Raw genomic sequence first — 17393 nt, 5'->3', positions numbered from 1 at the left:
TAGGCCAATCATTTGCCTTTAGAAGAAAATGATGTAGATAATATGGCCACTAACAACAAAGAATCAGCACCATCAAATGAAAGTGGGAGGAATGACTCTAAAGGAGGTAAATTTTTTTTGAAGATGTATTTATTTATTTGAAAGAGTTACAGAGATGGAGGGAGTGACAGAGAGAGTGATTTCCATCTGCTGATTCAATCCCCAGATGGCCGCAGCAGCCAGGGCCGGGCCAGGCTGAAGCCAGGAACCAGGAGCTTCATCCAAGGCTCCCACACTGGTGGCAGGGGCCCAAGCACTTGAATCATCTTGTGCTGCTCTTCCCAGGCCATTAGCAGGGAGCTGGATTGGAAGTGGAGCAGCCAGGACACGAACCGGTGCCCTATGGGATGCTGGTGTACAGGTGGCAGGCCTCACCACTGTGCCACAGTGCCAGCCCCCAGTATATTGTTTTGAAATCACAAAAAAATTTCTTTTGTAGTATGTCTTTCATACGGAATGCTTCCTTTACATCCGTTGCAAAATAAAATTTTCTTTGTTGCTAAGTACTAGCAAAGCATATAATTGAGAACTCACTCAACATTTCATCTTAATCATTAAGAAATAATTTGCAAAACTGGGTTATTTAAGTATGAAACTTGTGAACTGGGTATTTTACAGTTAGTGTGGTGTGGCTTTATTATATAGGTAAGTAGTAAAGTTGATATTTTAAAAAATTTGTTTTGTTGTAGTATTGTTTTTCCAGTAGTTTTCAAAGCCTTATATGTATAATATATTTTAATAGTCGTATGGTTTTACAAGTACCTTATTTCCCAATGTTAATTCGTTTCTTATGTATCCTCCTAGAGCTGCTTTATGCGTATATAATCATAGATATATGTTTTCTCCTCCCCTTCTTAAAAAAACATAGACATATGGATGAGCATTAGGTGCAGCAGCTAAAGTCCCGTCTTGGGCCACTTGCATCCCATTTTGGAGTGCCTGGTTTGAGTTCCAGCTGCTTTACCTCCAGTACAGCTTCCTGCTCTTGCACCTGAAGGAGCAAGTGATAGCTCAAGTACTTGGGTCTGTTTTTCCTTACTCATGTTACCCAACCAGAGCTTTCTCTTTGACTTACCCAGTTAGTTAGTACCATTCTGTTCATTCCAGATATACTGTTTAGTACCTATTTTAGTGTCTAACAAAAATTCAAAAGATAGATATTTTGAAACTAAGTATATTTTCAAAAACCATTGGAGAATAAGGCACGTACAGAAATGACTGTAATGGAGAGAGGATAAGAGTAGGCAAAGCACTCTACAAAAGGAATAAGTAATCTCTTATAGGTCTTAGCATGTTCTCTCTTTGAAGAGTTTCCTCATTATCCTAGGTACTTGCGTGGTCCTCATGGTAGGGCCGCTTCTGTATCTCCAGTGTTCATAGCCGTGCTTATTTCTCTAGTCAGTAATGAGTATTCAGTGAATGTCAGCTCAGTAAATTGTGTCCAACCTTATCTAAACAAAATAGTTAATGTGAGTAAGATAGGGTGAAAAAGAGAATTTTTTCTTGGCTGGTGTATTTGCGTTTATTTCCAGCTCTGACACAGACCTTGGAGATGAGACAAAACTTCCAAAGGCAACTGCAGGAGATAATGTCTGCAACATCGCTAGTGAAGCCCCAGGGGCAGAGGTCTTCCCTTTCAAGAAGTGGCTGCAATAGTGCCTCTTCAACCCCGGACAGCATTCGCTCTGCTCGAAGTGGACGAAGTCGAGTCCTGGAGGCACTGAGGTGTGTACCTGTTGCTGAGAGCAGAGACACAAGATAACTTGAGATGAGACAAAGGTAGCTCCTTATTGAGGTTCCATAGGTGAAGCTGAATTTTGACTTTATTATTAAGACCAGTGAAAGGGTTATGCTACTGGGTCTTATTTAGCCCAAACACTTCATATTCTATTCTGGTATTATTTATTGGTTTGGCCCTTTGCTAACTAGGTTTTCCTTATTCCCTTCTTTCCTGGCTTTTCTTCCTACTCTCCCTTGCTTTAGGCAGTTCTAGAATTCTTACTTAGAAGCAAGTAGCAAACAGAGGTTTTTTCCATACCAGCACCTGCTTCAGAATGAGGTGTGATTAACACTTTGTAAGGTCCAGTGCGGGGCCAGTACTCAGCAGGTTAAGCTGCAGCCTGCAACACCAGCATCCCATGTGGGTGTGGGTGCAAGTTGTGGCGGCTCCACTTCTGATCCAGCTCACTGCTAATATGCCTGGGAAGGCTGCAGCAAATGACCCTGGTGCTTTTTAATCATGTACATTAAACATTTCTTATTGAAACTTCGTGTACATTTTGTATTCTCTTCCTATATTGCTGTGTGTAGTGTGATCTGACGAGTTCAGTAGTTCTTTATGTGATGTGACTCGGGTTTAGTAGCATAATTTCATCTTTTCCTCACAGAATAAAAATCCCTAGTTGGTATGATGACTGTTAGAAGATTCTGAATTCCAGCTAATTGAACTCTGCAGTTATCTTACATGAACTATGTATTTCCTGAGGTCAAGTCTTTATCAGTGCTATTTTAGTAGCTTTGGTTTAGTACTATACTCAGTGATAAGTGAAGTAGCTTTTTGTTTATTATAAAGAACTTACATCCTATGCCAAGTCAGAATAAATATTCTCGGAGTACATGGCTATATTCCTTGTTTTTGAGGCAATGGAATTCTTGAGGTACCATCAACTTTGATAAATTATTTTTACAAGAATATACATATGGGGGCCAGCACTGTGGCATAGCAGGTTAAAGCCCTGGCCTGAAGCGCCTGCATCCTGGATCAGTGCCGGTTCTAGTCCCGGCTGCTCCTCTTCTGATCCAGCTCTCTGCTGTGTCCTGGGAAAGCAGTAGAATATGGCCCAAGTCCTTGGGCCCCTGCACCCACGTGGGAGACCCGGAAGCTCCTGGCTCCTGGCTTCGGATCAGCACAGCTCCGGCCATTGCAGCCAACTGGGGAGTGAGCCGGCAGATGGAAGACCTCTCTCTCTGTTTCTACCTCTCTCTGTCACTCTGTCTTTCAAATAAATAAAATAAATCTTAAAAAAATATATACATATGAAGGTACTTCAGAAAGTTCATGGAAAAAGGAATTAAAAGTAAAGTTTATTTTGGTGCAAAAAATTTTGAAATCCATCCATATATATATATACATATATATATAAATAGTTGGCATTCTATTACTTTGTCAAATGAAATCATTACAATTACATAACAGAATGCATTTCACTATAGTTCAGTATATGGTTGGTCTATCGTAAATGCTGAAGTTTGTTTACCAAAGGCCAAAGAACCTTTCCATAAGATAGCCTTTATAGTAAGCTTTCCATGTAATTCTAGTTACTGTAATTGCAAGTGATAAAAATATACTAACCACCAGAGCAAAGTAACCACAGTTTCCTAAATGTTACTGTGTTTCCCTAACCATTCAGAGAAATTGCCCCCTCCACCTTTTTTTTTTTTTTTTTAAGATTGATTTTTGTGGATTTGAAAGGAAGAGTTACAGAGAGAGCGAGAAAGACAGCTATTCCATCCATTAGTTCACTCCCCCAAATGGCTGCAACAGCCAGGGCTGGACAAGGCTGAAGGCCAGAGCCTGGAACTCCATCCAGGTCTCCCACATGGGTGCCAGGGGCCCAAGTAGTTGGGCCATCTTCCACTTCTTTCCCAGACACATTAGTAGACAGCTGGATCAGAAGTGGAACAGCCAGGACTCAAACTGGCACTCAGATGGGATGCACCATTGCAGGTGGTGGCTTAACCTACTGTGCCATCATGCCAGCCCCAAGAAATCACAGTTGTTTCAGAGTTGTTGTTGTTGTTGTTTTTTTTTTTTAATTTAACTGTTAAACTTCCCACTTTGACATTTTAAATACATAGACATTTTAGGCAAAATATGTATTTCACATTCTAACTAAAACAGTTACATTTAAAGGAGAAACATTTTAAATATTTTGAAGTTCTACAGTGGCTCAGTGATGGACATTAGACGGCAAATCACTTTTTCAATCTGTTTATGGATTTTACGCACTTGGGTTTTGTTATGGCTGTTTGCCAGTGTTTAAAATTGTTATTTTACTCCTTAGGCAATCTCGTCAAACTGTACCTGATATGAACACTGAACCCTCCCAGAATGAACAGATCATTTGGGATGACCCTACAGCAAGAGAGGAGCGAGCAAGGCTTGCCAGCAATTTGCAATGGCCTTGCTGTCCCACCCAGCACTCTGAGCTTCAGGTTGATGTTAAAACATTGGAGGATTGTCCTTTCCAGGAGCCTTTCCGTGTTTCAGAAATTGCTGAACAGGGTAACAAGAAAGAAACTTATTTACCTGTTTGTGTACGGTATATTTTGACCTCCTAAAAATAAACAGATAAGTCGTGATTCTTTGAATTATACCTGCAAATGAGAAACTTACTAGTTATTTCTGACTTTGGCTTAAAGAGTCAGAAAAATGATTTTTGACTGAGGTACTTAATCAGTAAATTGAAAAATGTAGTTAATCTTTGAGTTTGAAAATTTAGCTGTAGACATTTTTTCCTGACATGGTTTTTAACTTGTCCTTTCATTTTAGTCCTTAACTATGTGTGTGCAGTTAATGCTTGGGTTTTCCTCCTGTCTGTTTTTTTTAAGATTTTATTTATTTATCTGAAAGAGTTACACAGAGAGAGAGAGAGAGGCGGGAGGGGGGGTGTCTTCCATCCGCTGGTCCACTCCCCAAATGGCCACAACGGCCAGAGCTGCGCCAATCCAAAGCCAGGAGCTTTATCTGGGTCTCCCACGTGGGTGCAGGGGTCCAAGGACTTGGGCCATCCTCCACTGCTTTCCCAGGCATAGCAGAGAGCTGGATCGGAAGTGGAGCAGCCAGGACTCGAATTGGTGCCCATACGGGATGCCGGCACTGCAGCGGCTTCACCTGCTGCACAGCTCCAGCCCCTCCTCCTGTCTCTTAACTTTCATTTAAGTCTTCTGAATTTTATCCAACACTTACCTACATTTATTCTTTGTGTTGTGTAAGTTCCTTTTTGAATTCCTCAAATTTTTTTCTTTTCTTTCTTTTTTTTACAGATTTATGTGTTTGTTTTGAAAGTGTTTGGGGCGGGAAACAGATCTGTTTTCCCTGTTTCACTCCCAAGATGGCTGCATCCAATTGGGCTGGGCCAGGCTGAAGCCAGGAACTTCATCTGGGTCTCCCATGTGGATACAGGGGCCCAAGTACTTAGGCTGTCTTCTGCTGGTTTCCCAAGTGTGTTAGCCAGGAGCTGGATCGAAAGTAGAGCAATCAGGACACAAACCAGCGCTCCGATGGAATGCCGGTTATTGAAGGTGGCGGCCATGCCACAACACCAGCCCCTGGTGTTTTCTTTCATAAACTTTGCCTTAAAAACAGAATGATGGGGCCCGTGCTGTGGCATATTGGGTAAAGCTGCCACCTGAAGTGCTGGAATCCCGTATGGGCGCTGGTTCAAGGCTTGCCTGCTCCACTTCTGATTTAGCTCTCTGCTATGGCTTGGGAAAGCAATATAAGATGGCCCAAGTCCTTGGGCCCCTGCACCCATGTGGGAGACCTGAAAGAAGCTCCTGGCTCTTGGCTTTGGATTAGCCCAGCTCTGGCCATTGCTGCCATGTTTTTGTTTTTTTTTTTTTATTTTTATTTTTTTTATTTTTGACAGGCAGAGTGGACAGTAGAGGGAGACAGAGAGAAAGGTCTTCCTTTTGCCATTGGTTCACCCTCCAATGGCCGCCGCGGTAGCGCACTGCGGCCGGCGCACCGCGCTGTTCCGATGGCAGGAGCCAGGTGCTTCTCCTGGTCTCCCATGGGGTGCAGGGCCCAAGAACTTGGGCCATCCTCCACTGCACTCCCTGGCCACAGCAGAGAGCTGGCCTGGAAGAGGGGCAACTGGGACAGGATCGGTGCCCCGACCGGGAGTAGAACCTGGTGTGCCGGCGCTGCAAGGCGGAGGATTAGCCTACTGAGCCGCGGCGCCGGCCCATTGCTGCCATTTTGGAAGTGAACCAGCGGATGGAAGACCTCTCCGTCTTCCTCTCCCCGTCCCCGTCCCCGTCCCCTCCCTCACCCTCTCCCTCTCTTTCTCTCCCTCTCTCTGTCTCTCTCTCTCTCTCACTCTCTGCCTCTCTGTAACTCTGCCTTTCACATCATAATTAAATATTTTTTAAAAAATACAATGGATAGGGGCCTGTGTTGTACTGTAGCTGGTTAGACTGTCACCTGCAACATCAGTGTTCCATATGGGCACTGACACTGAGTCCTGGCTGCTCCACTTCTGATCTGGCTCCCTGCTAACACGCCTGGGAAAGCAGCAGAAGGTGGCCCATGGACTAGGGCTCTTATATCCAAATGGGAGACCATGAATAAGCTCCTGTCTCCTGGCTTTGGCTGTTGTAGCCTTTTGGGGTTTCAGCCAGCAAATGGAAGATCTCTGTCTCCTACTTTCTGTAAATGCCTTTGAAATAAATAAAGAAGAAGAAGAAATAAATATTTTTTATTTAAAGAAAATCTTTTTCCCCTTTTTCATCTTTTTCACATTGCATGATTCCATACAACAGATACAGGATTTATCTCTGCTTCCAATTTCTCTCCAAGTGTGGAAATGCTTTCATTTTACCAATTTGAGTTACAATTTACTGATGAAAAATAATTTTTTAAAAAATCCACATTTAATATTTTATTTTATTTTTTTGACAGGCAGAGTGGACAGTGAGAGAGAGAGAAAGGTCTTCCTTTGCCGTTGGTTCACCCTCCAGTGGCTGCCACGGCTGGCACACTGCAGCCGGCGCACCGCGCTGATCCGAAGGCAGGAGCCAAATCCTGGTCTCCCATGGGGTGCAGAGCCCAAGCACTTGGGCCATCCTCCACTGCACTCCCGGGCCACAGCAGAGAGCTGGCCTGGAAGAGGGGCAACCGGGACAGAATCCGGCACCCCGACCGGGACTAGAACCTGGTGTGCCAGCGCCGCAAGATGGAGGATTAGCCTATTGAGCCGTGGCGCTGGCCTTAGACTTTATTCTTAGTTGTATGTGAATAATAACATGCTTCAACCTTTTATTGCCCTCAGCTGTCTGTGATCCTGGAGACACATGTGTGACTGAAGCTCCAAAGCAACCCACCTCTGAAGAACCAGAAACCCAAATAAGAGACAGCCACCTGATCCCTACACCTCAAGCCCCCAGCATCGCCTTCCCTCTGGCCAACCCACCTGTGGCTCCACCCCCTAAAGAAAAGGTTTGTTGATCTTGCTCTGGCTTTTGGATATTTTTGTACTGAATTAGAAATATGTTGATTTCACTATCAGGGGTTCATCAAATGTTGAAAACTGTGTTTGCATTATGTTATTATTTCTATTTATGATAACTCAGAAGACAGCAAAATTGCACTGTAAAATAACTGGATTAATATAAATGTTTTTCTAAAATAAAATTCTTTCATTCCAGATTATAATGAGAGAAGAGGCTCATGAAGAAATTAAAAAACAGTACATATTTCAGATGTCATCGCTGAATCCTCAAGAACGTATTGATTATTGTCATCTGATTGAAAAATTAGGTACCAGTATTTTACTTCAATCAAACACGTCAGACATTTAGCCTGGCAGTTAAGATTCCAGTTGAGACACGATGCCCCATGTTGGAGTGCTCAGTTCTAGCTCGTAACCCCAGCCTCCTGTTAGTGCAGGCCCTGGGAGAGAGCAGATGATGGCTCAGGCAGTTAGGTCCCTGACACCCAGGTAGAGACCTGGACTGAGTTCCTGGCTCCCTGCTTCAGCCACAGCTTTTAGTAGCCGTTTTGGAAGTGAGGCACCAGGTAGGGGTGCTCGTTTAAGCTTTTAAAAAATGTCTACAGGAAAAAAATATAAACATTATTATAAAAGAAAAGGTCTCATACTCATAGCAACCTTGTTTGGAAGTGAAATGCAGTCAGTATTGATAATATTTTTAAGATATAGATTGAGAAAAAGAAAATATGTAATTTGTCCAAGGCTATATACAACAAGTCAGCCTTAGAGATTTGAATCTAAATCTAAAGTCAGCCCTGAGAGTCAGAGTAAATATTTAAATGGAAACCAGCAGTTAAGTTTAACAATCTTCTGTACTACTTTGAGTATTTGTTCATTAATGAAATTGTGTGAAATTATAGGCCTATGATATAAAATAAAACCACATTTTAATGAACTTAAAAAGTATGGTTCATATAGACAGGAGCAGCTTCTCGTGTTGCACCATTCTTGTTCCATCTGGCCTCCCTCTGACATCTTTCTGGAGCTGTGTAGTAGAACAGTAACCTGGTGCCCCAGCATTGCTGTCCCATAGAAAAAAAAAGTATGGTTCATATAGACAGGAGCAGCTTCTCGTGTTGCACCATTCTTGTTCCATCTGGCCTCCCTCTGACATCTTTCTGGAGCTGTGTAGTAGAACAGTAACCTGGTGCCCCAGCATTGCTGTCCCATAGAAAAAAAAAGTATGGTTCATATAGACAGGAGCAGCTTCTCGTGTTGCACCATTCTTGTTCCATCTGGCCTCCCTCTGACATCTTTCTGGAGCTGTGTAGTAGAACAGTAACCTGGTGCCCCAGCATTGCTGTCCCATAGAAAAAAAAAGTATGGTTCATATAGACAGGAGCAGCTTCTCGTGTTGCACCATTCTTGTTCCATCTGGCCTCCCTCTGACATCTTTCTGGAGCTGTGTAGTAGAACAGTAACCTGGTGCCCCAGCATTGCTGTCCCATAGAAAAAAAAAGTATGGTTCATATAGACAGGAGCAGCTTCTCGTGTTGCACCATTCTTGTTCCATCTGGCCTCCCTCTGACATCTTTCTGGAGCTGTGTAGTAGAACAGTAACCTGGTGCCCCAGCATTGCTGTCCCATAGAAAAAAAAAGTATGGTTCATATAGACAGGAGCAGCTTCTCGTGTTGCACCATTCTTGTTCCATCTGGCCTCCCTCTGACATCTTTCTGGAGCTGTGTAGTAGAACAGTAACCTGGTGCCCCAGCATTGCTGTCCCATAGAAACAGACTGTCATCTGCGTGTGTCATTTTAAATTTCCTAATAGCAACATTTTAAAATGTAAAAAGAGGACTTGTCTTGGTACAATGGTTAAGATGCAGCTTGGAAAACCTGTGTCCCATATTGGAGTACTTGGATTAAGTCTCAGTCCTACTGCTGGTCCAGTTTTCTGCTAAGGCCATCCTGGGAGGCAACATATGATTGCTCATAGCCCTGGGTCCCGGCCACCCACATGGGAGAACCAGATTGGGTTCTTGGCTTTTGATTTCAGCCTGGACCAGCCTGGACAGTTTGCAGGCATTTGGGAAATGAACCAGCAGATGGAAAATCTCTATCTCTTCCTGAATTCCAAGTAAATTGAAAATAAATAATATTAAAAGTAAAAAGAAATGGATGCAGGGCTGGCGCTGTGGCTTATTAGGTAAAGCTGCCGCCTGCAGTGCTGGCATTATATGGGCGCCAGTTCGAGTCCCGACTGCTCCGCTTCTGATCCAGCTCTCTGCTATGGCCTGGGAAAAGATGGGCCAAGTCCTTGGGCCCCTGCACACAAGTGAGAGACCCAGAGGAAGCTCCTGGTTCCTGGCTCCTGGCTTCGAATCAGCTCAGCTCTGGCCATTTTGGTCATTTGGAGAGAGAACCAGCAGATGGAAGACCTCTCTCTGTCTCTACCTTTCTCTCTAATTCTGTCTTTCAAATAAATAAGATAAATCTTTAAAAAAAGACATAAAAAGAAATGGATAAAATAAGCTGCCAGTTTTACTATCATGTAAATATAGTATCAGAATTTTCAATCATTTTCTTGTAGTAAGTGTTGGAAATCTGGTATGCATTTTACACTTACACTGGCTCCTGTAGGTTTTTCCATCTCTGTAGACTCTGGACAAGTACAGTAGCAGCAGCTAGCACAGAGCTGACCTAGAAGAGGACAGGAATAGAGACAGATGAATACAGATTATACTGGAACTGAGAGCCTATGACTGTAGAGGGTTCCTGATATTAGAATGTAGAGTGACATGATAACAGATATTGAGGATAGCCCTTTGCTTATCTGTAAATCATGAATAGAATTCAAGTTTTTTTTTTAAATCTTAGAAAGACCTTGGTACAACTCTGATAACCAGCAGTCAGGTTAACCTCTAAGCTGTACATTCATAGCCGTACTTTCTGTAAGCTTATATTTATTTATGCTGCCTTTTGCATCCTTATCAAGCTTCATACATACACTTCTGAGAGAGGTTGAGATTTGTTTATTTCTAAGAGTAAAAGAGGGAGCTCAATCTTCCATCTGCTGGTTCACTTCCCAAATGGCCACAAAAGCCAGATTTGAGCCATCTCAAAGCCAGGAGTCAGGAACTCCATCCAGGTCTCCCACGTGGGTGCAGGGACCCAAGGATTTGGGCCATCTTCCTCTGCCTTCCCAGCTGCATTAGCAGGAAGTGGGATCGGAAGCAGTCAGAACTTGAATGTGCAGTCCTGTATGAGATACTGGCTTGACCTGCTGCACCACACCACCAGCCCCACTTTTTGTATCATAATTATATAAGTAGAGACAGGCAGACTTGAACAAGGATTTAGTGTTGAGACAGCAAAGAATTTTACTTAATTTTATTAGAGATGGTAGTATCATGTGGCTATTTAAGAAAATTTCCATTTATTTTAGATATATGTAGGGGTTAAGTAACACAGTGCCTGGAATTTGCCTTAAAATAGTTAATTCAAAAAAGGGGACATAGATTGAAGTAAAGATGGCAAATTGTTATAAATTTTAACATCTGAGTGGCCATTGTTTGAGACTTCACTTTACTGTTTGATCTACTTTTATATTTAAAATGTTGATCATTGTCAGTCAAGATTTTTTGGTTTAGATCGTTTGGTGCATTCTGTTTACAGATAATTTCTGTGTATAGTTGAGATTACAAAAAAGAAGTTAAGAAATGATTTTTATAAATATAAATAAAGTACAGCCAAATTTTCTCTGTTCAGGTGGATTAGTGATAGAGAAACAGTGCTTTGACCCCAAATGCACACACATTGTGGTGGGACACCCACTGAGAAATGAAAAGTACTTAGCCTCAGTGGCAGCTGGGAAGTGGGTGCTTCATCGCTCCTACCTGGAAGCTTGCAGAACGGCTGGGCGCTTTGTGCAGGTATGTGTCACATTCAGTGAAGGGGTATTTTCTTTAAAAATAAATGTCTTCAGTTATTCTCATACATGCACTGACCACTCATTTCATTCAAATATCCAAATATGAACAATTAGATTAGAGTAGTTTTATAAAATTTCCAGTAACAATTGAAGCAAAAAAAGATCATATAGCCAAGTTCAGTTGTATTCACTTTTTTTAAATATGTATTTTGCATCTTTTTTTAAGATTTATTTATTTATTTGAAAGGTAGAGTTACAGAAAGAGGTAAAAATAGAGAAATCTTAGATCTGCTGGCTCACTCTCCAAATGGCCAGGGCTGGGCCAGGCCAAAGCCAGGAGCCAGGAGTCTCCCACATGGGTGCAGAGGCTCAAGCACTTGGGCCGTCTTTTGCTGCTTTCCCAGGCTGCATTAGCAGGGAGCTGGATTGGAAGTGGACCAGCTAGGAATTGAACCTGTACCTGTATGGATGCCGGCGCTGTAGCCTTACCCACCGTGCCACACTACCAACTCCTTACATGTCATTTTTTTTTTTTTTAGAATTGAAATAACATTATCTTAACATTAGAGATTATCTTCTTTTAAGCTTTTATGCTAACTATTGGCCCTTTAAATATTAAGCTTATTAATTGAAATCTTTTGTTTGCTAACTATAACAGTATCTATCATGTGATTTCTTTCCTTTTTTTTTAAAGGTTTATTTATGTATTTATTAAGGAATACAAATTTCATAAGTACAACTTTAGGAATACAGAGGTTCTTCCCACCATACCCGCCCTCCCACCCCACCTTCTCCTCCATTCCCAGTCCCATTCTCCATTAAGATTCATTTTCAATTTACTTTGTACACAGAAGGCCAACTCTGTGCTAAGTAGAGATTTCAACAATTTGCGCACGTGCGCGCGCACACACACACACAATTGTTTGAGAACTAGTTTTACATTTAACCCTCATAATACAACTCATTGAGGACAGAGGTCCTTCATGGAGAGTTAGTGCACAGTGACTCCTGTTGTTAATTTAACAATTAATACTCTTAGGTGTGAGGTCAGTGAGCACCTGAGGCTCTTGACATGAGCTGCCTAAGCTGTGGAAGCCTTTTGGATACACAGACTCCATCAGTATTTAGACGAGGCCATAAGCAAAGTGGAAGTTCTCTCCTCCCTTTAAAGAAAAGTACATCCTTCTTTGATGGCCACTTCTTTCCGCTGGGGTCTCACTCACAGAGGTCCTTCATGTAGAACGTTTTTTGCCAGTGTCTTGGCTTTCCATGCCTGAAGTGCTCTCATGGGCTTTTCAGACAAACCAGAATGCCTTAAGGGCTGATTCTGAGGCCAGAGTGTTGTTTAGGGCTTTTGTCATTCTGTAAGTGTGCTGTGTGGACTGCTTCCCATGTTGGAACATTCTCTCTTTTTTAATTCTATTACTATTACCAGACACTTAATCTTATTTATATGGTCACTTTAACACTTAATTCTGTTACATGTGTTCATTTTAACACTTAATGTGATCACTTAAAATGGCATTTTTACCACCCAGCACACAAGCCTCCCACAGTCACAAGCACCCAGTTCTCCCCACCAAAGTCAGGAGTCTCTACTTGGCTGGTTGCTAGGCATGGACATGAGCTGGCACAGCTGTTACATATGTCCAAAATGGTGCCCCCTCTATCACATTATTAAAGAACTCTGTTGTAAGGTGACTGGGGAGAAACATGGCCCTCCTTTTTTTTTCTCCTCCAGTTTGGCAGGTACACTGTTCCCCATGGGGCTCCAAGCCAGGCTCCCTCTTGGCTCCTCCTGCAGCTTGATCGCCAGTGGCTTGGGCTGCTGCAGTCTGCTCTCCCCTCATCTCCGACACTCGTGCACAGGCTCTCAGCTGCTGGGGTCCTGGCTTGTGTGTGTCCACACCCTCCACATAGGCCCACTGTGTCCCTCTAATTTGCTTAGAGTTTCCTCTGCCATTTTCCCCCTAACTCTTCCCTGAGATTGCACTCTCTCCACTTTTTTTGAACTGTCTTCTCCTAGACTAGAGCAGTAAGCTCCTTCCGTACTCTGCCATCTTGGAAGCTAACCTAAAGATTTTTTAAAATTTATTTGAGAGGTAGAGTTGCAGACAGAGAAAGAGACAGAGAGAAAGGTCTTCTATCTCCACCATGTGATTTTTGACATCTTCAATCAAGATTCCTTAGGTATATCTTCTTTGGACAGGCAACCAGAGTGTCCTCTGACGTTGTGGTCTGTGAAGTTAACAGCTGGCCAATGAAGCCCAGTAATCCAAATATTACCAGCTGCCAAGGTGTAGTTACCAAATGTTACCTAGAAATATATGTAATATTCTTCTAATTTCTAATTAAAAGCCAGGTATATGTGATAAATATATGAAACCAAATTAATCCACATTTCCTCTATGCTCATCAAATGATGCTTACCTGATACTGTCTGTATTCATATCAGTTGGATGTGTACTTTAACTCTTGTAGGCTGTTAGCTCCCTAACGACAGAAACGTGTGCAGCACAGTGGCCCAACACACTGTAGGAACGCAAAAGTTTGTTCAATTGATTCTCTAGGAAGAAAACTATGAGTGGGGAAGCAGTTCCATACTTGATGTTCTGACTGGAATCACGGAGCAGCAACGAAGACTAGCACTTGCAGCCATGAGATGGAGAAAGAAAATCCAGCAGAGACAAGAATCAGGCATTGTTGAGGTATTCACATGCACAATCACAGACCATTTAAGTAGCATTCAACACTGTGACTATTCCAGACACAGTTATGTATAGATGGATAGATGGATATAGATATATTTCTTAAAGAGAATGTGCTTGACCAAGGAAGAATAACCCTTGATTGATATGTTTAATTAGGGCAGTCTACATTGAGCTTAATGTTATTTGAGAGGAAGTCACAGAGAAAGAAAAACAGCGAAAGATCTCCCATTTGCTGGTTCACTCCCCAAATGGCCACAATAGTCTTGGCTAGGCCAAGCTGAAGCCAGGAGCCAGGAACCTCATCCAGGTCTCCCACATGGGTGCAGGGGCTCAAGCACTTGGGCCATCCTCTGATGTCTTCCCAGGCCCATTAGCAGGGAGCTGGATGAACAGCTGGGACAGGAACTGGCACCCATATGGGATGCTGGCACTGTAGGCGGACGCTTAACCTGCTGAGTCACAGCATGAGCCCCTGTTGATGGCTTGTGAAAAATAGTTTATGTGTGTAAAGTGTGGCTCTATACTGTGTTTATTTCAAAGTATCTTTATAGCACCTAGCTTTAGGGATTCTTAAGCTAGATCTGCTGACTCACTCATAAAGCACCTCCATTATAATGTCATAAATTTCTTTTTACTATTTTAATAACTTACAGTAAAATGGTTTCCTTGGTAATCGTATTTATGTGTATATATGTAATACATACCTATATTTGAGATTTATTTTTTGAAAGCAAAGTTACAGAGGGTGGTGGTTGGTAGGGGAGGCAGAGAAAGATCTTCCAACCACTGGTTTATTCTCTACAGAAGCCAGGGTTGGGCTAGGCCTAAAGCCAGGAGCCTGGACATCCAGATTTCCCACGGTGGTAGAGGCCCATGTACTTAGGCCATTTTCTGCTACTTTCCAGGCACATTAGCAGGAGCTGGATTGGAAATGGAGCAACAGGAACTCAAACTGGGATTGCTCAGCAGCAAACTGGGGATGCCAGCAGCACAAGCAGGGCTTAACCCCCTGTACAATGCTGGCCCTAATATTTTATTTTGAGCACAAAGAAAAATAAAACATTACCCAAATTGTATGGAAATTTATATCTCAGTAAAGCTGCTTCAGTTTTTCAGAAAGTAATTTAGAAGGGGTCCAGTTTTCACCAGATTGCCAAAGGGCTCTGTTGCTTACAAAAAGGTTATAAACCCTTAAGTCAAATAATCTTACATGATCTTTGATATCTTTACATTTTCAAGAGAAATGTAACAAAAGCTTCATGTAGCCTATCAAGCAGTGCCATATACTATACCTATCATTAGTTATACAGAAAAGACTAGAAAAAGACTCCGCATAAATAAAGCTGCTTTGTTTTACTATTACCTGATCATTAAATTGTTTTCTCTCATTTCTCCTGTATTTGCCAGATACCATAGCTGTGTATTTCAGACTATTTTGACAAGAGTTACATTTACACTGTGGCAAAAATAAAGGTCGTTAAGAATATAACCTTTATGTCTTTATTTAGACATAAAAGTAGGTCTACAAGTAGGATCCTGCATTATCTGTATTTATCATTTATTTTCCAGATGGTTTCAGCACTGATTATTTTTTCTTGCAGGGAGCATTTAGCGGATGGAAGGTTATTTTACGTGTTGACCGTGCCCGAGAAGCAGGGTTCAAACGTCTTCTTCAGTCAGGAGGAGCAAAGGTTTGTGCTGACTCAGTTTACTGAGCGTTTGCATAAATGATCTACAACAGTTCTGTGTTTTCCTTGCTTTAGCAGATGGTAATCCTTAGTCTGTTTTGTACAGCTGAACTGGTTTGTGACTCCTGTAGATTGTAATGCTTTTCGTGTTTTCTTTAGGTGCTACGTGGTCATTCCGTACCTTTATTTAAAGAGGCCACACATCTCTTTTATGACTTTAATTGCAAGCAGAAACCAGATGACACAGGACTTAATATAGCAGACGCTGCTACCCAGAATGTGCGCTGCTTGAAAACAGAATACATTGCTGATTATCTTGTGCAGGTTTGTGACTTCTTCACTACCAGGAATATGCTTACATGTACAGATGTCAGACTACCTGACTTGTTATTAATAGAATATTTGCTCCTGGGGTGGGCATTTGGCCAGCAGGTAAGCTGTGGCTTGGGCTCGTTGTGGCCCATATTCAGAGTATCTGGGTTCCAGTCTTGGCTCCTCTGCTGACTCCACTTTCCCGCTGAAGAAGGGAAAGCAGGTAATGGCTCAAATACTTGGTTCCCTGACACTCACGTGGGAGACCAAGATGGAGTTTCCACTTCCCAAATTTGGCCTGGTCCATTCCAGTCCAATGTAGGCATTTGGAGAGTAAGTCAGCAGATGGGACCTTTATTGTCTGTTTCTGTCTCTCAAAAGAAAAATTAGTCTATTCAGCACCCATTTTATGCTCATGCTATTTTTGATGCAGTGAGTACAAATGTAAACATTTAGCATAGCAGTTAAGTATGGGGAAGGTATAAAAACTTACATATTGTTAAAAGCTTTTCTTTGTTGTTTTTTTTTTAAAGATTTTATTTAATTTGAAAGGTAGAGTGACAGATCTTCCATCTGCTGTTTCACTCCCCAGATGGCCACAATGGGAAGGGCGAGTCCAGGCCAAAGCCAGGAGCCCAGAACTGCTCCAGTTTCCCACATCTGTGCATGGGCCCAAGCGCTGGGACCATCTTGTGCTTGTCAGGCCCATTAACAGGAAGCTGGATCGGAAGTGGAGCAGCCAGGACTTGACACAATGCCCATATGGGATGCCAGTGTAGCAGATGCTGGCTTAAACTGCTGTGCCACATGCTGGCCCCTCTCTAAAAGCTTTAACAGTGCCCTTTCTGGGTGCCCATTTGGCACAGCAGTTAAGCAGCCACTTAGGACACCCGCGTCCCATATCAGGAGTCCCTAGATTTGAGTCCTGTCTCCTTTTCTAATCCAGCTTATTGCTTATGCACACCATGGAAGGAGCATAAGTACCTGGATTGCAGTCCCCGTGTGGGAGACCTGGATTGGGTTCCAGGCTCCTAGCTGCTGCTGCTTTTTTTTTTTTTTTTTTTAAAGGATTTGTTTATTTAAAAGGCAGAGTTGCAGAGAGAGAAAGAGAGATCTTCCATCCACTGGTTCATTCCCCAAATGACCTCAATGGCTAGAGCCGGTCCAGTCCGGAGCCAGGAGCTTCCTCTGGGTCTCCACACAGGTGCAGGGGCCAAGCACTTGGGCCATCTCTGCTTTCCAGGCCATAGCAGAAAGAGCTGGATCGGAAGTGGAGCAGCTGGGTCTCAAACCGGCACCCATATGGGATGCCAGCACTGTAGGTAGTGGCTTTACTCTCTACACCGCAGTGCTGGCTCTTTATGGCCCTAGCTTCTACCCAGCCCAACCCTGGCTGTTGGCATTTGTGGAGTGAATTAGTGGGTAGGAGATCAATCAATTTCTTTGGCAATGTCTCTGTCTTTCAAATAAATAAGTTTAAAAAAAATTCTTTTGAGC

At 42.7% G+C, this 17393-nt stretch overlaps 1 protein-coding gene across 1 annotated transcript in view; it reads left to right on the top strand.

The window, feature by feature from the left end:
• Positions 1-17393, top strand: part of TOPBP1 (DNA topoisomerase II binding protein 1) — an 81283-nt gene that overhangs the window by 49921 nt on the left and 13969 nt on the right. Inside the window, exons 19-27 of the mRNA XM_062216399.1 lie at positions 4-106; positions 1572-1764; positions 4104-4324; positions 7095-7261; positions 7471-7582; positions 11023-11186; positions 13756-13893; positions 15498-15587; positions 15744-15908. Coding sequence (XP_062072383.1) covers positions 4-106; positions 1572-1764; positions 4104-4324; positions 7095-7261; positions 7471-7582; positions 11023-11186; positions 13756-13893; positions 15498-15587; positions 15744-15908 — 1353 coding nt within the window. The remainder of the gene's footprint in view (positions 1-3; positions 107-1571; positions 1765-4103; positions 4325-7094; positions 7262-7470; positions 7583-11022; positions 11187-13755; positions 13894-15497; positions 15588-15743; positions 15909-17393) is intronic.

This window comes from Lepus europaeus, chromosome 2 (genome assembly GCF_033115175.1).
Source record: "Lepus europaeus isolate LE1 chromosome 2, mLepTim1.pri, whole genome shotgun sequence".
Classification (NCBI taxonomy): Eukaryota; Metazoa; Chordata; class Mammalia; order Lagomorpha; family Leporidae; genus Lepus; species Lepus europaeus.
The sequence above is the reverse complement of the archived record's forward strand: the minus strand, read 5'-3'. Positions and strand labels throughout refer to the sequence as shown.